At 35.4% G+C, this 21,351-nt stretch overlaps 1 protein-coding gene across 5 annotated transcripts in view; it reads left to right on the top strand.

Moving 5' to 3' along the window:
• ccser2a (coiled-coil serine-rich protein 2a) overlaps positions 1–21,351 on the top strand; it is a 51,589-nt gene that overhangs the window by 10,841 nt on the left and 19,397 nt on the right. For all 5 annotated transcript variants that reach the window (XM_084096547.1, XM_084096551.1, XM_084096549.1 and 2 more), the window contains exons 2-5: positions 2,490–3,627; positions 4,329–4,611; positions 4,745–4,959; positions 19,149–19,248. In XM_084096547.1, the coding sequence (XP_083952673.1) occupies positions 2,530–3,627; positions 4,329–4,611; positions 4,745–4,959; positions 19,149–19,248 (1,696 nt within the window). In that variant the 5' untranslated portion in view covers positions 2,490–2,529. The remainder of the gene's footprint in view (positions 1–2,489; positions 3,628–4,328; positions 4,612–4,744; positions 4,960–19,148; positions 19,249–21,351) is intronic.

Below are 21,351 nucleotides of genomic sequence, written 5' to 3'. Positions count from 1 at the left end.
ATTTACTTGTTTTGGTTTCCTTTGAGCCTTTGACATAATTCACTGAAAAAGAAATCAATATGGAAGAGGGCGAAATGAACTCTCCGCCTTTTTTCCTTTTTTACTCTCTCAGCTGCCTCTCCTGGTCTTGCAACCTTGAAAAGTACACTTTCAGTTCCATATTTAATAAAAAAAGGTTTTACTTTTACTTTTTATTTTTAAACTAGTCATTAAATTGTATTTCACTATAAATATATATATATATATTTTTAATTAAAGCATTTAGATGATGTACAAGTGATCCATTTTGAGTAGATAATTTTTTAGGCTATGTCTTTGATTTGAATTTATTTAAACCATACATTGTTGCAGTTCTTAAAGTCAGCAGCCAACTGCGAGTAACAATATGACACTTAATAAGGGTTAATTTTGTTCCCTGCTTGTCAGTCTGTACTCTGCTGTCACGTGCCATGAAACTTTCCAACCAGATCACCACAAAAAACTGTAGACGAGGGTTATTCCATTCAAAAGTTAAAAAAAACCCTGCCACCTATTTTCATGCCCTAAGTTTTGTAAAACAGGAAGTGTTTTTTTTATGTACATTTGAAATCCTTTAACCCTAAAACAGAAGCCCAAATGCAATATGTAATTCAAAATACAGGAAAGGAAAGGAAAATTCCTTTATTTAAACATTGGGCCCTATTTTGACAGACTTTTCTTTGAGTGAATTACTAAGCTACTATGATGCTCGACTAGAAAAAATATCATGGACAAAGCTGGACGTCCACATAAATATGATAATTTACGAGATATGAGCAACTGATTTCTTCTGTTGATATACTGCATTATTTTTGTCTGTTCTGTTCTCTACAAATAAAATGCTTTCAATCCAGTTCTAGGTATTGTCACATTTACTCATTATCATTCATGTTTGTGATTTTTATCCAAAAAAAAAAAAAATGTTTTGTCTCAAGCAGAAAAACTTTGATTGTTATAAGGGAAGTTGATACATAATGTGTTTCTGTATCTTTCTAAATCTTAGGTCTAATTCTTATAGATTTGTTAAACATTTTTATGAAGGTAATATGATGCCATAAAGAATCGCATGCGCAGGGTAAGATTTGTGAAAGTGTACACAAGATTGCAAGCGTAAATAAAATTTACGTGTGCAAGAGAAGATTTGTAAAAGTGTAAATCGCCTTCCAAGTGTAAGAAAAAAATAGTTGCTGCATTTAACTGTTATTCGTAAGTGTAATGAATGTATTGTGAAACTGCAGCTTCATGCTTATGCAAAATAAATAGGACCTGTATTCTTCTGACTTCCATTTTTCCGCGCTTACACTTTTGGCACTTTTTTTTCTCGCACAAACACGGCCAAAAGCACTGCAAGCCTGTGAACAGTAATTTGCAACTGAAAACAACAGAGTCAGGAACTGCAAAACAGATTGATCACGTAAAATCAACCTTTGTGTAAAAAAATAACCTGTTGTAAATGTCTGAATGACTTGTTGGGTAAATGCGGCAAAAACGTTCCCGAAATAACCCGATTTCTACAGTTGCATCTTTCTTTTACTTGCACTTACAGTTTTGGCACGATTCTCTCACACATTGAGCTTTGCAAGGGCAAAGAGGAGGGCGGGTCCACCTTCTTCATGTAGCCAATCAAATTAGCTTCTCGCTGACTCTCGTTTTACTCTTTATCTGATTTGTTCAATAAACGCCTGTCTCCAGAACACATCTTTTTCTTCATTTGGCTCAGCATCATTCTTGTTGCCGAAATTGTACTTTAAATGCACACATACATGTTAAATAGATAAATAAATAATGATTGCCTAATAAGCTGTGCACCATTAGGCTGACTATATGAGTTAATACTGAATTTCGAGTTGGTGTGTTAAGAAAGAAAATCTCTGTATATTCACTCAGTGCATGTATCCTGCTCATCATCATCATCCTCCTCCTCAGAAGGCCAGATTAGTTTGTAATCTTGATGCTGGAAGTCAGAAGAATACAGGTCCTATTTATTTTGCGAAAGCATGAAGCTGCAGATTCATAATACATGCATTACACTTACGAATGACAGTAAAATGCTGCATATATATTTTTCTTACACTTGAAAGGCGATTTACACATTTACAAATCTTCTCTTGCACACGCAGATTTCATTTTCATATTTCAAATTTCTTATGTACACTTTCACAAATCTTATCCCTTCGCATGCGATTCTTTATGGCATCATATTATCTTCATACATTTTCCCCTTTGACCAGTTCATTTTAAATGATTCTGTGGTGTCACAAATGTTAAAAAGTAAATAAACCATGCAGTTTAATTAATATTGAGGACATAAAATCTTGATGCATAATACTTATTAAAATAAATGTCAAATGCTGCTTGAAATAGTTTAAGATTTAAGTATTGTACAGCATGTTACACCACGGGACGAAAGGATTTAATTTATTGTGTTAATTGATTTTTTTCTTTTCTTTGTCCCTCTCTTTTCTCTTTAGGTGTTCCTTTCATGTTTATCCATGACTCTGTTGTTTGCTGATGGAACAGAAGGTCCGCAGTAAGTCCTCAATGGTTTCCAGACTGCCAAAATTTGGTGCGCGTCCTGTCAATGGTACCCCCTCACCCCTTCCCAATGGTACAACCCAGACTGCGCTCACCCAAGAGAGCAAAAATCCCCCTGCTAGGCCAAACGGAGTGGTCAGAGCCTCCTCCTTTTCCATGAAATGGAGGAAGGACAGTGACGGGTCAGTGGACCCTTCAATCCTAGTCACGGGCAGTATATTAGAAGAGAAAAAAGAAGTTGGCTCCCAGCATTCTTCAGGAAGTAGGGAGTTAAAAAGCCCTTCTACTCCTGCAACCAAAGTGCGCAGGTCTGCCGCCTCATTGTCCACCGGAAGCCCCAAACCTGTAGCCAAATCCCCTAAATCCTTCTCTAGTCCTACACCAACGCCCAAAAACACTCAGATCACCTCCAAAAGTCAGGACATATCCCAAAAAAACTCAAGCTCCAAGCCAACTCAAAATGGGACATCATCTCTGGGGTCTTCACCAGGTCAAGCAGCCTCTTCGGGGCTCCAGCGACCAAGAGCGAACTCTAGCTCGACTCGAAGCACCTCTAGAGACAGCTTGTCCCAGTCCAACGACAGCCTCTCACGACAGTCTGCCGTGCCTGACCACATGGTGCGTTCTCAGAGCTTCACCCACTTCAAGCAACTGCCCTCACCAACGTCCGCACCCATGACTCGATCCTTTTCTTTCAACAAGGCTGTGGAGCTAGCCAAACCGCTAGCTAATACCCAGCTGCGTCCTCCGCGAACACTTGGACTCAAATCTTCCCTGAGCCTCAGCAAGGGCCGGCTAGTGCTCGGTTTAGGGGGCTTGGGGTTTGGAAAGGGGTTAACAGATAGACTATCTACTGGGACTCCTTCTTTAGAGAGCTTGACGCCTCCTAATTCCATAAAAAGGCCACTTCTGCCTAACTCTGGGCTGACAAAGCACTCGTTACAGGCCTGCAGGCTAAATCGACCAATTGCTGCCAAACCGCAGTGCCCTCTAGTGGTTGGGAGGTACCCTGTGGAGAGTGATGTTATAACCCCGCCTCTCACTCCAGAGCTGCAACACTGTGCCAAAAAGAGTGTGAGTGTCTGACTCTATCATTTATATTAACATGCATAATTTCTTGCATCTTGATATTTTTTTTTGGATGGTTCAAGAAATAGTTCCTTTATGATGTTTTCTACTGTGTAACATCAGAGTTAACAATGTCGATTGAAATTGTGAACAAATCTATCTTTTCTAATCTTTTCAATCTTTGAATTTAGTCTTACTTTAACCCATATTTTTTACAGAGATTCACAATTTTTTTAATGTGTTATCGGTTATTTAATTTTGGGACCAACTGTGCATAAAAATAATAGCAATATTAGCAATATAATAAAATATATAATTAGCAATATAGTACAACAATATTAACAAATTAAAAATATATATTATTATAATCTTTATTATATATATATATATATATATATATATATATATATATATATATGTATATATGTATATATGTATATGTATATGTATATGTATATGTATATATGTATATATGTATATGTATATATGTATGTATGTATGTTTTTTATTATCTAATGATTTATTAGTTATTATTGTGTCTAAAATGATTATGCCAAATATGAAATTTATAGTTTTGTATTCAGTTAATGTTTCTTTTCCAAATTTTAATAATATTTGCATAGCTATTAGTAGCTCTACTGGAGCTACCACAGAGAAATCAAACATTGAAACAAGACTGAATTTTCCCATTTTGTGGCTGTGAAAAGGCATCAGCTTCTACGGTGTCCCCAGAGGAGCATGTGACAGAGCCGGGGTTGGATGGGAACCTCCGCTACTCTGGGGATGGAACGGAGGACATGTCTCTCTCCTCTGCATCTTCTCTTGAGAGGAATGACATCAGTGAGGAGTTCCTAGATGACTTTGACAACATAGGGGACCAATCGCAGAATGGCATCCTGCATAACAAAATTCCTTTAGCCACACCCACCCAGACACGCCTGCAGAGCTTCTTGAATGAGACCATGGACTGGACTGGGATTGGGCTGGAAGGTACAGTATAGCTAAGTGTTGTGCCTGCCTTTCTTGCATTTATGTGACAAACAGTACAGAGCTGATAATATTTTTCTATTTGTGGCAAGCATGCACGGTTTATGCTGTTATATGATATCATGTCTGCTCTCAGGTGGAAAGGCAGATTTAAGGGGTGGTGTGCTCCGTGGGCGCCTGCCGCCGCTCATGTCCCCTGATGTGGATCGTCATGCGGCCTCCTCTTCGGAGCTCTCCCCCTCTAACAGCTCTGGAGGAACATACATGTGGGATGAGGAGGGCATGGAGCCACTGGGACACAACACACATATACACCGTTGCAGCAGTTATGAGTCAGACCTCAACAGCATAGTGAGTACAAAGTTATCCTCCCAAAATTAGTTTGCGGTCCCCTTAGGGTGCATTTTAAAATCTCACATTTTTTTTATTTTAAAAAAATCTACAACATGTGTATTACTAATATAAAAATAAAGTATTAGTATATAAAGACTAAGTAGCGAATAAGTACTACTAACAAGTAACAGTTGTCAATAATAAAAAAAAAATTTTTGTTGTTGCTGATAACATCAATAATAATGCTGCTGATAATAATAATTTGTAATAAACATTTTTGATGTTTCTGATAATACATTTTTTTTTGCTTATAATAAAATAATAAAAATAATAAAATGAATTAATTGTTGCTGATCATTTTTGTTGTTTCTTATAATAATAATAATAATAATAATAATAATAATAATTCATTATTATTATTATTATTATATTAAAATAATATTTGTAGTACAGTGTTGTTGGGCATTTTATTTGTTAGTTTTTTTTTTTACATAGATCGCCCTTTTTTGGGATTTGGACCTACAACTTTTGCGTTACCAGCCCATATATTTAACCACACCCATTCTCGCAACTGTAATGCGACTGTATAAAAACCTTTTTCTCAGATTAGCCTATGTCTTCTGCAAGTCCCACAGAATGCTGTTCAATTCTTTGTGGGTGTTTGTAATCTTTCCTCTGCTTTGTGTTTCGATAAGGCCATCCTTAAAAATATTCTTGTTTGCCGTAACCCGACCGACCCTGTCAATTTAGTACCGACCCAATTATTTATTTTTTTCCCCTTTTAGTCCGACCAACTTGCCGGTTGTAAAATGCGTTAAGACCATAGACTGTAAAAAAATATGGACGTAGTCTCCGTGATGTCACCCGTAGGTTTCTGAAGAGCATTTTTGAAGCCTAAAGTAGGCGGAGCCGGCCGTCGCCATCTTGGCCTTGCGTCACTCCCGGATAACAGAAAATAGGCAAACAGGCGGGGCGTGACGGGCTTTGGTGGAGCTGAGGAACCTGGCCATGGATATGAGCCTGGCTATCTGAAATCACCTAGCTCGACGTGATCGAGTTAGCTGATGATGTAAAGCCAATTAAAAGTTCCTATTTTTGCCCTTCGAAATATTATAATAGTTAAAAGACATGGCTACAAGTGAGACTGTGTATTGTGATTCTGTACTATTCTGCTAGTTGAAAATGTATTATGCAGTAACTTAATATTACTTCGAGAGTGTGTGTGTGACAGTGATTTATGTGCACATGTCAGTCACTCTTTCTTATGGTCCGTCAGCGCGGCATCGCTCGTCAAGTTCGTAGAGAACTTATTCAGTCCATTTTAAATTCTGATTTTGGCCGCCTCTCAAATGGGTTAAACCATAGATATATTGCCTTTGAAGTGCAAGTAAATGCGCTAGAAAATCCGCGCTCATTCATGTGCATTTATAGCATGGACGGAGAAAGCGCCGACGCCTGCATGATTTCATCTGACGGTACATAAGCGTATTATAATCTATCTGTTCCGTGAGAGCAGAACGAACGAGCCTTTATTGACGTTTTTAAATTTGAAAACTCCAAAAAGCAACGAAATTGTCAGACATCCATTAGTGCATGTTCACAGAGGAAAACAACTGAAATACAGCGCTGGTTGTTCTCTCGAACGATACTCGACGACAACGACGGAATCCAAAGACGTGGGCTTTGTACCCAAGTAATGGGTGTATTAAATTGTATGAAATAATCCCGAAAAAAAGCACAAACACTGCAGAGAAGGCAAGTTCAGCAGCTAACACTTGCTGAGGTGAAGTGACGGCTAGTAGTAACAGCAGACAAACGGCTGGCATTGACAGCGGCAATCCATCTGTCACTCAAGTGGCCACACCCTTAAATTTAAATATTAATCAACTAAACGGATGAGTTATAAAAAAATTCACCCCCCTCACAGTTGTTATGAAGGGCAAAATTAGCTGTATAGACCAAAGCCACATAGAGATCCAGGCTGTAAACATGTTTTTTTCTGCTGTAAAATTGGTAATTTTAACATGGGGGAGATACAGATTTGACTCACTTCTGCAGCCAGCCCAAGCGGCCAGTTAATGAATTGCAGTTTAACTCACTTCCGTGTTGGTTTCAAGAGAGAGACGGGGAGGTTGCCGCTTGGTTAAGACCGACCGATTATTATTATTTTTTTTAACTCTTCAAACAACTAATACAAATGCAATAAAATAATATTAGTTATTAAGTATTGTGAATATAAATTGCCTAGACCTACATACAAACATAAGCTACGTTCTTTCTTTTAAATAAAAACCCGTGGTGCGTCATCTATGATTATGTTTACACCATTGGTTTACGTATGTCACACTACGGCCTGTAGGCTAAGTTCGCTTCGTTTCATTCACTGTCAATGGTTCGCGCTTGGTAATGATGGCTGCGGCTTTACTCTAAAGATTATTTCATTTTTATATGTTGTTGAATATGGTTTATTAAAAAATAAACATGTGAGAGCGTGTTATAGGCTATATGTCATGTTTTAGTCAGATATGACGACGCTACTGCAACACGTATTGCCCGGTATCGCCGCAGATGAGAAGCTGAGCATCAACGTGCTATCGCAAATCAAAGTGAAAGTAAGTCGCAGACGCTTAACGCACAATCATCATTAAATGTAAAGAAACGAAATGATCTTACCAGGGCTGTTTCCGCTTTCTCTTATTGCGGGCTTTGATTCAGAAATTTTAGCTGATGATCAATAAAATAATGTATCTCATAACTGTTGCTTTCGGTGACGTGCACTCCATTAAATCTGCATATAGCGGGAATTGAAGATCGGATTTATATCCGCAAAAAACCCCCACACATTTAGCCTATGTAACCAGGTGTAAATGGAATCGTTTTGATAAATCAGATTGCAATCCGATCTGAGAAAACGCATGAAGTGGCCTGGTGTAAACAGCCCCTAGACATTGGTGAAAAATGTTCACCGATTATTATTTTTTTTATAAAAAAAAAATACTTTTTTATATATATATAACAATATAGACCTACCTACCGACCCTTTTTTTCTTTTTTTTTTTGCTGTTACTGCAAACCAAAATATTTTTAAGGATGGCCTAAACCTATTGTTCCTGTACTGCTTATTGCTGGTTTCTATATGTGTGCTTGTGCGTGTGACAGGATCTCTCCGTCCCTATCCTGCTAATTATTTCCTTGCTAATTAGGGATTAGTCCCTGTGGCTCTTACTCGTGACTCTGCAGGAGTGTGACTCCGAGTCCCGCCGTTCTGAACAGAGGTCCTGTTCTGTCTCGGCTGTTTTTCAAAGCCCCTGATCGAGTGGGAATGCGGAACGGTGCCGCTTAACATTCCAGCTTTTGATCCCAGTGAAGCAGGCTGTGACATTGTCCTTAATTTTCTTTTTTGTTTGTTTGTTCTGATTCACAATGTCAGATTGGCTCTGTTGAATACAAAACGAGTTAGGCTGGATTTGAAACAGTAATCAAATGTAAAATACCAGCGTTCTCTTGTAGTATATATACACAAACGCACCCCCACACACAGACATGCTGACTTGACTGTGACTTAAGATATTATGTAATAGCAGCATGTATACATTAGAGCACGGCTAAGTCATTGTTCTTTATACTTGCGTGGGCTGTTCCTCTGATGTAGTTGTATAGAGGAGCAGGCGTTCAGTTTACGTAATTGACTGCGCTTCAGGTTGAGCTGGGCTTTGAGTGACATCTAGTGGTCTACTAGGTACTAAATAAATTCCAACATTTCGCCAGTATTTGGGATGGTTCCTAAAACAAGCATCATAGTAATTGCTCATACTTAGGGTTAGGGATTTTATCAAACCTCTTCTGAAGTATTCAAGTTAAATGCTTTTGGATCTTTATCTTTATGGCAGTGGATCTTTATGGCAGTGTCTTTGCTAAAGCCAGTTTTATCCTGTTACATATAAATCAGTGGCTTGCCTCACACATGCACAGTAATTGAATGATTAACTGTCCCTCCTGACGGCAGTGGATCTCCTCTAGATCCCTGTGTTGTGTCTATCTTTAGTTTAAGACTCCTGTGCTCTCACGGATAATGAAATGGAGGTTTGGCTTTATTTAGATATCATCTGATCTTGCACCTGTGATGTAACAAGTTATCTTTAGTTTGTTAAATACTACTACAAAGTTGTGCTATGCGCTTTATTACAGCCACACAGAACTGTTACATTTACTGATATAAAAATAAATTATATAAAGAACAAGTAGTGTATAAAGAATAAAGTAGTACTAATAAGTAGTAGTAACAGTTGTTAATAATAATAATATTTTTGTTGTTGCTGATAACTATGATGATGATGATAATAATTTATAATAAACGTTTTTGTTGTTTCTTTTAATACATTTTTGTTGTTGCTTATAATAATAATAATAATAATAATAATAATAATAATAATATAATAATAATAATACAATTTTAATTGTTGCTGATAATTTTTTTTGTTTCTGATATTATTATTATTATTGTTATTGTTGTTGTTGTATTAAAATAATATTTGTAGTAGTGTGTTTTTGGGCCTTTTATTTATTAGTCTCTTACATGGAACTTTTCATAATTATTGCACAAATATTATTTAGTACCAAAAAAACAACATATTAAGTAAGAATTATTGATCTATAATATATTACATTTATTTAATTGATAAAAATTTACACTTAAGATGTTTGGTCATCATATTACCTATACACGCTGTCGAATAGGGCACTGCAGAATAACTCGTGTGTTTCTGTTAATGGGTGAAGATCCTCCTTTATGCCCCTCGTGCCAGAATCCATTATCACTGAAGCATATTTTGATGGACTGTGATAGATTCAACTCTTAGAATTCTTTATTTTCTGTTGACTCCTATGCAAAGATTTTTAATGAAGTAAGACCAGATCTAGTAATAGTTGTCATCATAGTAATCAATGCTCATTATGCATTAATATTTAAATTGCTGCAAATATAGTGAAACTGCTGTCAACTGCTTAAACACATTTGTGAGTTGTTTGGACTATTGAGACCGCGTGAAGTATGTTGCAAATTTTTCAACGGCTCTGGCTCAAATGTGCTGCGTAACACATGATAATTAACCTTTATTAGTTCTTGCATGTCAATCAAGCATACTTCCGTTTACCATAACGTGATGTGTGCATTTATGAATATTTATATGTGAATAAAAGCCTAAATTAAATCTGTTCGTCATATAAAGCGAGCTTGTCTCTTCAGAAAATTTCAGAAAAAACACTCCATTCATAAGGATTAGTTGTACGATCTCTTAATTAACTTTTTGAAGCATCAAAGTGGTAGTTGCATAGCTGTCAATGGAGGGACAGAAATCTCTCAAATTTCATTATAAATATCTTAATTTGTGTTCAGAGGATGAATGGGAAGTCTTTGGACTTTCTGGGACCGGTTTTGGAACGACATGGAGTAAATGAAACATTTTTGGGGGAACTACATTTTTAAGTGAACTAACCCTTAAAACATGTACTTTACTTAAGACCACAAGGGGGCAGTATGGATTCAAGAGACAAAAGAAATGTTTTCAACATCTCCCTGTCTCTCTTTCCTTACATTTTGTTCAGACCTTTATTTTGAAATAGCAATGAACATGAAAAATCATGAAAGAATGGTAGAAACCTCAGTTTGTTTTCATGCCAAGAGTTCAAACGATTCCATCCATTCAATTATTTTAGAAAAAAGGGTCTGAAAATGTTTTAAATATGAAGAAAAAAATAATATATTCACCATTGGTGATGTGGCAGCGAGCTATAGCGCACATACGTGTTCTTTTTATGTGTTTCTTAGCGGTTGAATTCATATCAAAATCTGCCAAACTTCCCATATTACTTCTGAATAGAATGTCTACTTCATAAATTGTATGAAAATTGTGGAAATAATGGTTCAGATATTCTGAAACCACATATGGAAATGGAGGCACCCTTATATGGGCAGTAATGGAGTCTGGTTGTCACCTAGTGAAAAAGTTTGGTACTGCGCCCAAACAAAATCTTACTGAAAGCTTATTTTTTGAGATATCAACCTAAATTTTGAAACGCAACTTGTTCAGATTTTTTACTTTGATTTTTTTTTGCAGTTTTAGAGTCACCCAGGTTTTAAAAATATATATTTTATATAAAATATGAATATTTTTTTTTTACATTATATATTTCCATAAACTCAAACTTCTATAACTTTTGTTCTGTTTCACTTTCTTAATTTATTTCACTTCTACAATTCTGCCAAATGTCTTCTTTAAAACAAGACCAATTGTATGTATATACTCCAAAGCATTCTTTAATTACAACCATTTAAGTTCGAAATGTGCATTTTCATGTCTACTCAAAAAAGGGGGGGTGACAGTTAACAGGTTAAGAGTTGTTTATTTGCTCTAAATATAGTCTGTCTTGCAGGAGGCATTTACAGGCCAATTCATTAGCTGCTAAATGATCTAGGTGCATAAGCCTTTGTTTTCAACATAGTAAGTGATTCTGAAAAGTGCTTTTATCTGCTACTCTTTCAGTATTAATTAGCTGAGAGGTATAGAGCATTGTTTACGCTTTATCATTTGCTGACATTACTAAGACTGTAAACAGGATTTGTTTAATTTTTTATAAATATTTAACATCTCTAATCGGCTCTCAATTTATCAAGCTAACTGGTTTAATGACTCTCTTATTTTGCTTAATCTCTTTGAGACCTGCAATTCCTAATGGCTTTTGAGAGCCTTTTCAGACATGTACGCAACCACCAAAGGCGGCCTTTGCAACAGTCTGAACGCTCAACGCACACTGAAAACATTTCAAGTTTTATATTTGGAAATCAACAAACAACAAATAAAATTAGCAGCTCTATGCACTTTTTTTAAAGCACACATTCAATTATATGACCGTTGTCAATAGCAACGCATTATACAGCGCACATCTCTTCTATCACCATGGACGGCGCTCTCTCGTTTCATTAAAATACTTTCATAAATGACGTTAGTGGATAATTCAGCAGCAAATGTTATTATAGTGGTATAATATTATTTGGTAACCAGACAGTTGATGTACCAGTTGACTTCCATAGTATTTTTTTCCTACTATGGTCAGCATTAGGTTTAATGATCTACGGACAAATAGAGTGAACTTTGGTGATAAGTAAACGAATATTTAATTGCTACAATAGTAATTTCACATTATAATAGCATCAAAAGTGGAAAAGTTGGTCAAAAACGTACATTTACACAACTTTCAGACGCCATCGATTTTTTAGCTTTGCACTGTTAATAAAATCAATATGCTATCACGTTTCCAAGATGTTCCGTAAAACAGCACTCTATATCCTGAGTTATAACCATATAAATATAGGCTATAATAAACATTAAAACAAGAACTCATACAGGCACATTTTTTGTCCTATATAGTATCTTGAATTTTGGGAGCATTTTATTAATTTCAGAGGAATTTTTACCGCAAACCCCGAGTTGGGGTTACGGGTTAGATACTAGGGCAGTGGTTCTCAACCTTTTTTGGGCCAGCGCCCCCTATCCATTATCCAGGTCCTGCTGTGCGCTTGCGACATTCTGAAAAGTTGAGATGTTTTCAACCGACCGCGTCGCTTTTATTATGAGCGCGCTTACCGCGCGCCTACATTTGAAATAACGAATTTGCACGCGCATAAAACGCGATATGTGAACGGCTGTGATTTTGAACTGATAAGTGACTAAATGTCACAGAGGCTATTATGTATGGAAGACTAGGAATGCAGGATTTGTTGTGACACCTTATAAACCGAAAGAATAAGGAATAGCATAAATCAATTTAATTAAAACATAAAAATGTTAATGAATAAATAATTTTAAAATGGACAAATGAGTAGACATTTAAAATTGTACAATTCTTGTTTGATGTTAAATGTCTGATTATTAATGTTAAATGTAAAAATGTAAAATAAAATAGAACAATAAATTAATAAATATTAGGCCTATATTAAAAATAAATAGACATATGAGACTGTTTATTCACGTTTAAAACATAGTTTAATAAAGCCAACATTTAAAAACATTTTGTTTATTTTAGAATTGTTAAATTATTTTAGAATTGTAGGCCTAAAATACCTTGGTATCAGCTTGTTTTCATCAATGGTATAATTAATACAATTACAACATGATTAATTTGTGTTCATAATCAGTAAAAAAAAAATAATAATCTTCTAACAAGAATAAAGACATATGAACAATAAATTATTATTGTATTATTAATTAATTTTTAACTATCTTGAAACTATCCAAGCAGCGTTTCGTGCTCAGATGTGACGGCGGAATTAATACATTACCAAAATGTGATTACAGAATATATTTAAATTATCCATCAAATTGTCATTTTCTCCTTACAGTCTTGCGAGTTAACAATAATGCCAGTAAAATTACTTAAATTACTTGGTCAACAAAGAAAACATTTTGGCATTAGGCATTGGCATTAGTTAATGCCTAAAAATGTAGGCTAAAAGTTTTTACCTAAATAGAATTTAGTTTGTTTAATTTTAAAATTTGTCGCCGGAGTGAATGGGAACATGATTTATTGAAAATATTTGAAAATATATATGTGGTTCTTAAGTCAATACTTTTTAATGGCTTGTCAACTTTCCATTCCTCCGCTGCATGATTCTAGCCACCACCGGATTGTTGTCAGTGCGAAACACAATTTTGAGCACGTGAATGCTGATTCTAGTCAGTGCTTGAGCGCTGGTCTATGACTGGAAAAATAATAGAGTCCTTGCAAAAGAAATGATACATAGCTTACATGTCGCATTAAATGGCAAATTTTAGAATGTTGTAGACAATTATGGCTCATTTCCACTGAGCGGTACGGTACGCAGTTATTTCCGTTTCCACTGTCAAAAGTTGTGAATGGTACCAAAATGCCGAACCGTACCGTACCAATTTTTTTGGTCAAATGGGTTTTTTATTCAAACAACAAATAACCTTGAAATAATTACAGGATCCAGGATTAATTTTCTTATGTGCAAAAAATAAATAAAAATACTATAACCAACACCCCATCCCCCGCCTGTTAATATACAATCCAGTGACATTAATACACAGCACTTAAGTCAGCCTACAATACATTGCATTAAGGAGTAACATTCCTATTGAGGTAGCAGATGAAAGGGTCCCAAATCTTGTGGACTTGTCCAATGTTGCCTTTCCAAAGGTATCTAGTTCATTCCAGGTGTAGAGTAGACACGTACCGTACCAATTTTTAGGTACCCTTCCGTTGGGGTACCTAGCACAATGGTACGGTACTAAAGGGTGGAGCTAGACTCACTGCAGGACGTTGATTGGTTGACAGAGTATCGTCACTTGCGCGTGCTACAAGGGGAATGACAATATTTTAATTACATGTTTAATCTTGTCTTGCCTGGATCTTTGGTGTAAACTCGTGAACACCTGAATGCCCCCCTTTCAAAAATCTTGCTTCCAACGCCCCCCCGTTGTTCTCTGAACACCCACTGCACCCCCGTTGAGAACCACTATACTAGGGACTCTATATTCTAGCTAAGCCCCCAGCGTGACTGCTATTTTAGAACATATTATTATATTGCCGATGCATCATGCAGCCATACAGACAGATAGCCTATGTATCGCATTTATTTCCTTTTTCCTTTTTTATTCAAAATATTCACAAACTTGTTAACTATATCATGAATTATATGATATATTCCGATTGTCAAATATGCGGAATTGAATGTGTTGTGTCGTTTAAACACCTTTATAATGATCATGTTAGTTGATATAATTTGCGATTTAGTTTGCACAGCAATTCAGAGAATCTGTCGGATTTGCATCATGTAAATTCATCAATTTTGCGGCCGGTGAACTGGGACAAGAATAGAGTGAACTTTGTTTCATACACAGTGTGTATCTGATATGAGTAAAACACTTCGTCAAATTATAATTGAAAGGATTATTATTGCAGCTTCCATAGACATCAGTGCCTAAATCTACTTAATATTAAATGTCTATTTAAATGTCTGAAACCTCAAATAAACAGTATGTGATTGAAAAAAAATTAGGGCCCTATTGTAACGATCCAAGCGCATTGTCTAAAGAGCATGGCGCTAGTGCACTTGCGTTTCCGAATCCACTTTTGCTAGTTTAACGATGGGAAAAATGGTCGGCGCTCCCGGCTTATGGTCTAAGGGTTGTCCCTGTTCTCTTAATCGGTGTTTTTTGGGTATAACGTGCAATAAGCCAAACCTTAAGTTGTTTAAGGTCTTAAGGGGTGGGGGGGGGGATTGTAACTTTAATCCTTTGTACATAATATTAAGAGGCACATTAAAATGTACTGCATGGTCTGCACTGGTTCAGTTTTGTGACAGAGAGGTCAGAGGTCATTTGAAGATCTGAACTAATTTAATTAATCATGAAACATGGGTAAAAGTTTATTTTATTTTTCAAGATATAAGTATCTTGCACCATGTTTATATACATATATATACATATGTATGTATGTATAACTTATTAAGAAAGAAGATAATTGAAATTTAAATATTTGAACCCTGTGCATATTGACCTCTTTTCTAAATCGCCATTGAAAGTTTGGCTCTGTTCAAAGAACTTTTGTAGATATCTGAGAAATTTTGTCCTGGATGTAATATTGTTCAGTAATTCAAACACATTCCTTTTGATCCCCCAAATATGATGTTTCACTCCTGAGCTCAATGCTCAGATTGTGTGAAATGTGATCAGGATTCTGGGCTTGTCTGATAGGACCTTTCTTAAATGTTCTGCCTGAATCGGTCTGGTTCTGAAGGGATCTTTAATCCGATCTTCCCGGCTGATTCGGCGCAGGCCTATGTGAAATGGGGTGCGTTATTCCGGCTCTTTCAGCGCAGGAGGAGAGTGCTGATGGGGCTTGGGCTGCGTGTCTAAGCTGCCGCCCTGCGCAGTGAAATGTCATTTCCTCTGAAGCAACCTGCCGTGACTAAGCCCATAATACATGGAGAGATTCAGAGCGAAGGGAACCTGAGAGACTATGTGTATGTAGGTGAACTAAAGTGTATAAACTCTGGCTGCTTTGAATACACTTTGTAGACACTTGTAAGACGGTATGGTGTGTACAATATGTGTATTAATGTCCAGGAGAGGGGCCTGCCTCTGTTTAAGTGCATATTTATTTGATGGAAGGGATTGGAGAACATCTTGTCAAATTTGATGACTTGAAGAGACGTTTTGTTCTGTGAATGTATCACATTTGCATGATTGATAATGTTTTCTAAAGTATGCTGAAAGTATTTGTACTGTGTTTCTTTCCCCAGCTGCCTGCTGAATATGAAATATGGAACATTATACAGAAACTTTCATATTGTACCATTTATTTATTTTTTTGCAAGGCAATAAAGTCCCCCATTTAGAAAAGCCAATGAATTTAACATAGCTTTAAGGGAGAGTTCAGCCAAAATGAAAATTGTGTCATAATTTACTCTAAACATCATTTATCTCTTCCATGGAACACAAATGAATAAGTTTTGAAGAATTTCCTGGCTACTTTTTTTCATTTCAGTTTTTCCATTTCAGAATTAATTCAGAAAGAGTTACTTTCTCTCTTTTTGTAATTGTTTGTGAAATTTACTAGAAATGTCAGGGAAGATAGAGGGAAATCAGTTTTTTTTTATCAGTCTATGAAAATCTTGACTTCGTTCTAGCCCACTTTAGACAGTTAATGATGGGCAATACTGGTTAAAAGTAATGTTGGGTAAGTTACTCTAAAAAAGTTATTAATTACTAGTTACTAATTACATCTTCAACAGTGTAATTAGACTACTGTACTAATTGCTCTCTCTAAAAAGTATTGGATTACTTATTACTAATTACTTTAAAAATCCCATATTAACTTTGACCAATTGAACAATAAAAGGACAGATACAAAACTGCACTTTTGATTCTTTCAAATAAACGATATACAATTGCATAAATTATTCTTGAACTGACCGAAGTGTGTAAAGGGAGAAAGTTACATTGAAAACATGCTTTTTAACATTACAATTTGATGTTAAATCCACTTTTGTTTTATATAGAATTGTTATAAAGTCTATACAGTATTTAATGCAATTACATCAGAAATAACTAATTAAATTACAGAAAAATTAAGAGTAATCCAATACCTTACTTTGTCAAGAAAAAAGTAATTAAATTACAGTAATTAGAATACTTTTTAATAACTAATTAATTACACCCAAAATTGGTTGAATGTCTCTTCACAAATTTGATAGCAATCAATAATTAAAGTGGCCTAAATATTAAAAAAAAGCTCGGGACAATAAATCATTGTCCATCCAATCATTGCATGTGTTCCGAATGCAATAAGTTGTTTTAAAAATATACATCACGGTATTATACCGGTTTTTAGATATTTTTTTTATATCAAAAATTATACTGGTTTCACGGTATATGAAGTTTTTTTTTTTTTTTTTTACCATGACTGGGTGTTAACCACATTTTCTACTGATTGAGAGAGGAAATACTGCAGTAGATTGATTTAGAATGCCCTATTTTACTGTTATGAGTAAATATTGTAGAAAAACTCCACACTAGTATTAATACAGTTTTGCAAGGCCCCACAAAATGATACTGTTTACAACGAGGTGCCAGCAGGAGGCGCTTTAGGCACGTCAGAAACAGCGGTTTCCCCGATAACGGCTGTACACAAAGCAGCACAACGCTCATAAATGCTGCATTATCAGGAAAGATAAAGAAAGATTCAATGAAAATAGCATTGAAACTTTTCTAAAGGCAGTCAGTTCCCTTCAAAGCTACATTCATATAAAAACACCCGCGGCGTGTTTTGACTTTGAAACATGCAGTACTATTGTTTATTCCATGATGTCAAAGCCTTTTGGAAAATCTATTTGTGGCGGGCAGTGTTGATATTGTGAACCAATGAATGGGAAACACTGTAATATAATTTGACAGCTATCAATTATAGTTTAACCTATCCATCTGTGCCCTCACCACAGTGCAACAGTGAAAAGGGACCCTCTCAAACAGTGTTCCGAACGTTGTTTAAGCGACATATACCGGTATTGCGGTACATAAAAAATTCATATCATAACAAAAATACATCAGAAGACTAGGAATATAGAGAATAAGTTGTATGGAATAAGTTGTATAGTTGCTGGCAACACAAAGGGCACAAGTATGAACCAAAGTGGGGCATAAACCATTTAACTGAAGTGTTACCAAGATTCATTACAAGCATTGTGCCCTTCAACGAGACACTTAAACCTGCAATGATTTATAATAAATGTCCCTGCAATTAATGCAACATTAAGTATTTGTTAAATGTCAAGTAACTAATTAAAAAACAAAACAATTGTTTTCAAGACGTCCTACTTCCACAAGAGTATGTTTAATTAATGTAAATGTATCACCAAGCAGTTTCGCTCTCCATGTTGTACACAAGTGATTAAATGACCATAGACAAATGACAGTAATATGCAGTATTTCAACTAGTAGGCCTATGTTTTGGAAATGACGAATTAAATGAACGAAATATCCCTTCAATTGGTTCCACCTCTGTAAGATGCTCTCAAATTTTACTCTCAACCTTGAAATCAATTCAGAGCGTTTCTTGAGAAAGACTCTTTTAAGATGACTTACATCAGAGTAATTTATTTGCTGGGTTCAAATCAAGGCTGAGCCGTGAGGCCTTGTTTTATGGTATTTCTTAGTATTTTAACACACAGAAATGTGGAGAACAACTTCCTTCAAAGAGCTTATTTTCTTTTGAACTCTCTGCGCCAGACTCAGTGTTCAGAATCTCTTTAAAATGCATTAAAAAGCGCCCCAATAACTGATAACTGCCCACTTTTGCGTCTGCCACACAGACAGAAAATGAAAGAGGACGTTTCAGGCTGAGGACAAATTGAGGTTTTGTTGAGGCGTATTGAATTTCACCTTGTTATGCTTTTGCATTTTCAAATAACCAGGTGGCCCGAGAAGTCTACGGTTTTATATACACTTCATGTTCAGTGAATGTTTTCTATTCATGTTTTTCGCTTCCAGTGTCTGTGTATCCCCTTTCCTTTATGTGATCGTCCTTACATAAACGGTGTGAATGTATTACCACAGTTGTATTTTTTTGAAAAATGTAATGCAGGTTTCCATCTCTATTTCTCTCTATTGTTCTTTTCTCATGCACAGGACATTCTGAACAACTTTGATAACACTGGCTCATGTGACCTGGAAGATGATGACCTCATGCTTGATGCTGATCTGCCAGAAGACGGGGCCTTACACAATGGTTAGTACACGCACACACACAGGCAGACAGTGTAATTGAACACTGTAGCATAACCAGTTATCATTCACTAAGCCAAAATTTGCCTTTTTCCCACCATTAGATGTCTAAAGTGATTACAGAAATGAAAATGATTAATAGAATCATGTCTGCATCACTGGTTTCTCAAAACTTGTAGATATGGCTAATAAATGACTAAATAAATGAAAGTCTCTCTCATTCTTTTCAACCCCAGTGCATGAAATGACCAACATCTATTTAGTCAGTCATAACCACAATAGTAATTTGGAATTGAATTTGTAATATTTGCATTGGATTTATCTTAATCTATTAATTCATTTTCAATTTGCATAGATAATGATTGCTGATTAGGTTTTAATCATTGTTGATTGATCACATCTTTGAATGTGAATTACTTTTCTAAGGATGAGTTTCCTGCAGCTTAGTATGTGTTTTTAATTCATTCAAATTGATGAAGGGATTCTGTAGGGTTGAATACAGTATATCATTTTGTATTTTAATTATTTGTTTTGAGGAATGTAAATTGTTATAGTGATCTGACAACATGACTTTTTACATGATTTTCAGCAGCTTCTATATATATTTTTCTATATATATATATTTTTTAAGACAGTGAGAGAAGGGCTTTTTTATTATTATTTATTACACGATTGCTGGCGGTTTGGAGCTTTGTTCATGTTTTTTGAGATGTTTGATAGATGAATTATGAGTTAAAAAGCTTTAGAAAGTATGTTTTGTTAAACAATTACAAATCTTTGTTAAAATAACCTAAAATAATGTTAAAATAATGATTTCATATAGATGTGCAAGTATTTGAAGTGTTTCTCCATTTTTATTTACCTTTTGTGCTGTTAATTTAATACCACTGTTACATGAATTTTTAAATGTATAAATATTTCATGTAGTCTCTGAATTTGAGGTCATGAAATGCTAAAAATGTTAAAAATGTCTACAAAGGTTTTAGATTAAGTAGAGCATGTTGCACTGATTGGGTCATTGCTGTCACTGCTTGACTAGTCATTTCAACTGCCGAATACTGTCAAAATAAAGAATTTATTACATTTGCTAAACTGTATTTGTTATTAGTGCAATTCTTTTTTTTTTAAATGCTGAATGCTTTCATTCAAGGATATGGGCATTAAATTGTTCACAAGTGACACATTTGTAATGTTACAAAGATTAAGAATTAATTGAATATTAAGAATTATTAAGCAGCTCTGTTGTTTTCAACATTAATAATGATAATCATTTTTTTGAGCACTATATCAGCATTATAATTATTTGTGAAGGATCACATGACACTGAAGACTGGAGTAAGGGCTGCTTTACCATCACATAAATTAATTACATTTTAAAAACAGACAATAATTATTTAAAATTGTAATAATATGTCACAATATTACTGTTTTTTTTTTTAATAATCAAATAAATGCAGCCATTGGTGAGCATAATAGACTTACCAAAAACATTTAAAAAAAACTTAAACATTTGACTAGTGTATATAACTTTAAATACTTATATATTACATACAGTAGTGTTTGTTACTAGCCTATCGTGAATTAGTTGCTATTGGAGACAACCCCTGCCAAAAACACTGAATAAATGTCCTCAATCTTCCGTCTCATGAACTCTCAGTTTTGGAAGAGATCGTCCTTTTGTTGAGCTCACTTCCTTTTCCCTTCAGTCTCAGAGTGTGATTTTAGAGTGTGTTAGTGAGGTCACAGGGTGGTTATGGGTTCTGCAGATTCTTGTATACGTAGACGAATTCCATACTAGAGATGGCAAACAAAAGGCTTCATACATACACTTTATAGATGACATTCAAATGTATGATTGCATCCTCTGTGTACAGGAATGACACGCACAAGCCCTTCCTGTAACAGCGCCATTCTGTCAGATGTTTGTCTGATGTTAAAAGATACTTTTTTTTTAACTTTTTTTTGTGTGTGTGTGTGTTTTGTCATGTTTATATTCAGTATTTTGACCTGCACCATCAGCAGGAATCAGTTTTACACCGCTGTGTGTGTGTGTGTGTGCTGTATTTATAGCCTCGGGCATCATGCCCTGCAGTCATGTGAGGAGGGT

The sequence above is a fragment of the Abramis brama genome (assembly GCF_963993115.1).
Source record: "Abramis brama genome assembly, chromosome: 21".
Classification (NCBI taxonomy): Eukaryota; Metazoa; Chordata; class Actinopteri; order Cypriniformes; family Leuciscidae; genus Abramis; species Abramis brama.
The sequence above is the reverse complement of the archived record's forward strand: the minus strand, read 5'-3'. Positions and strand labels throughout refer to the sequence as shown.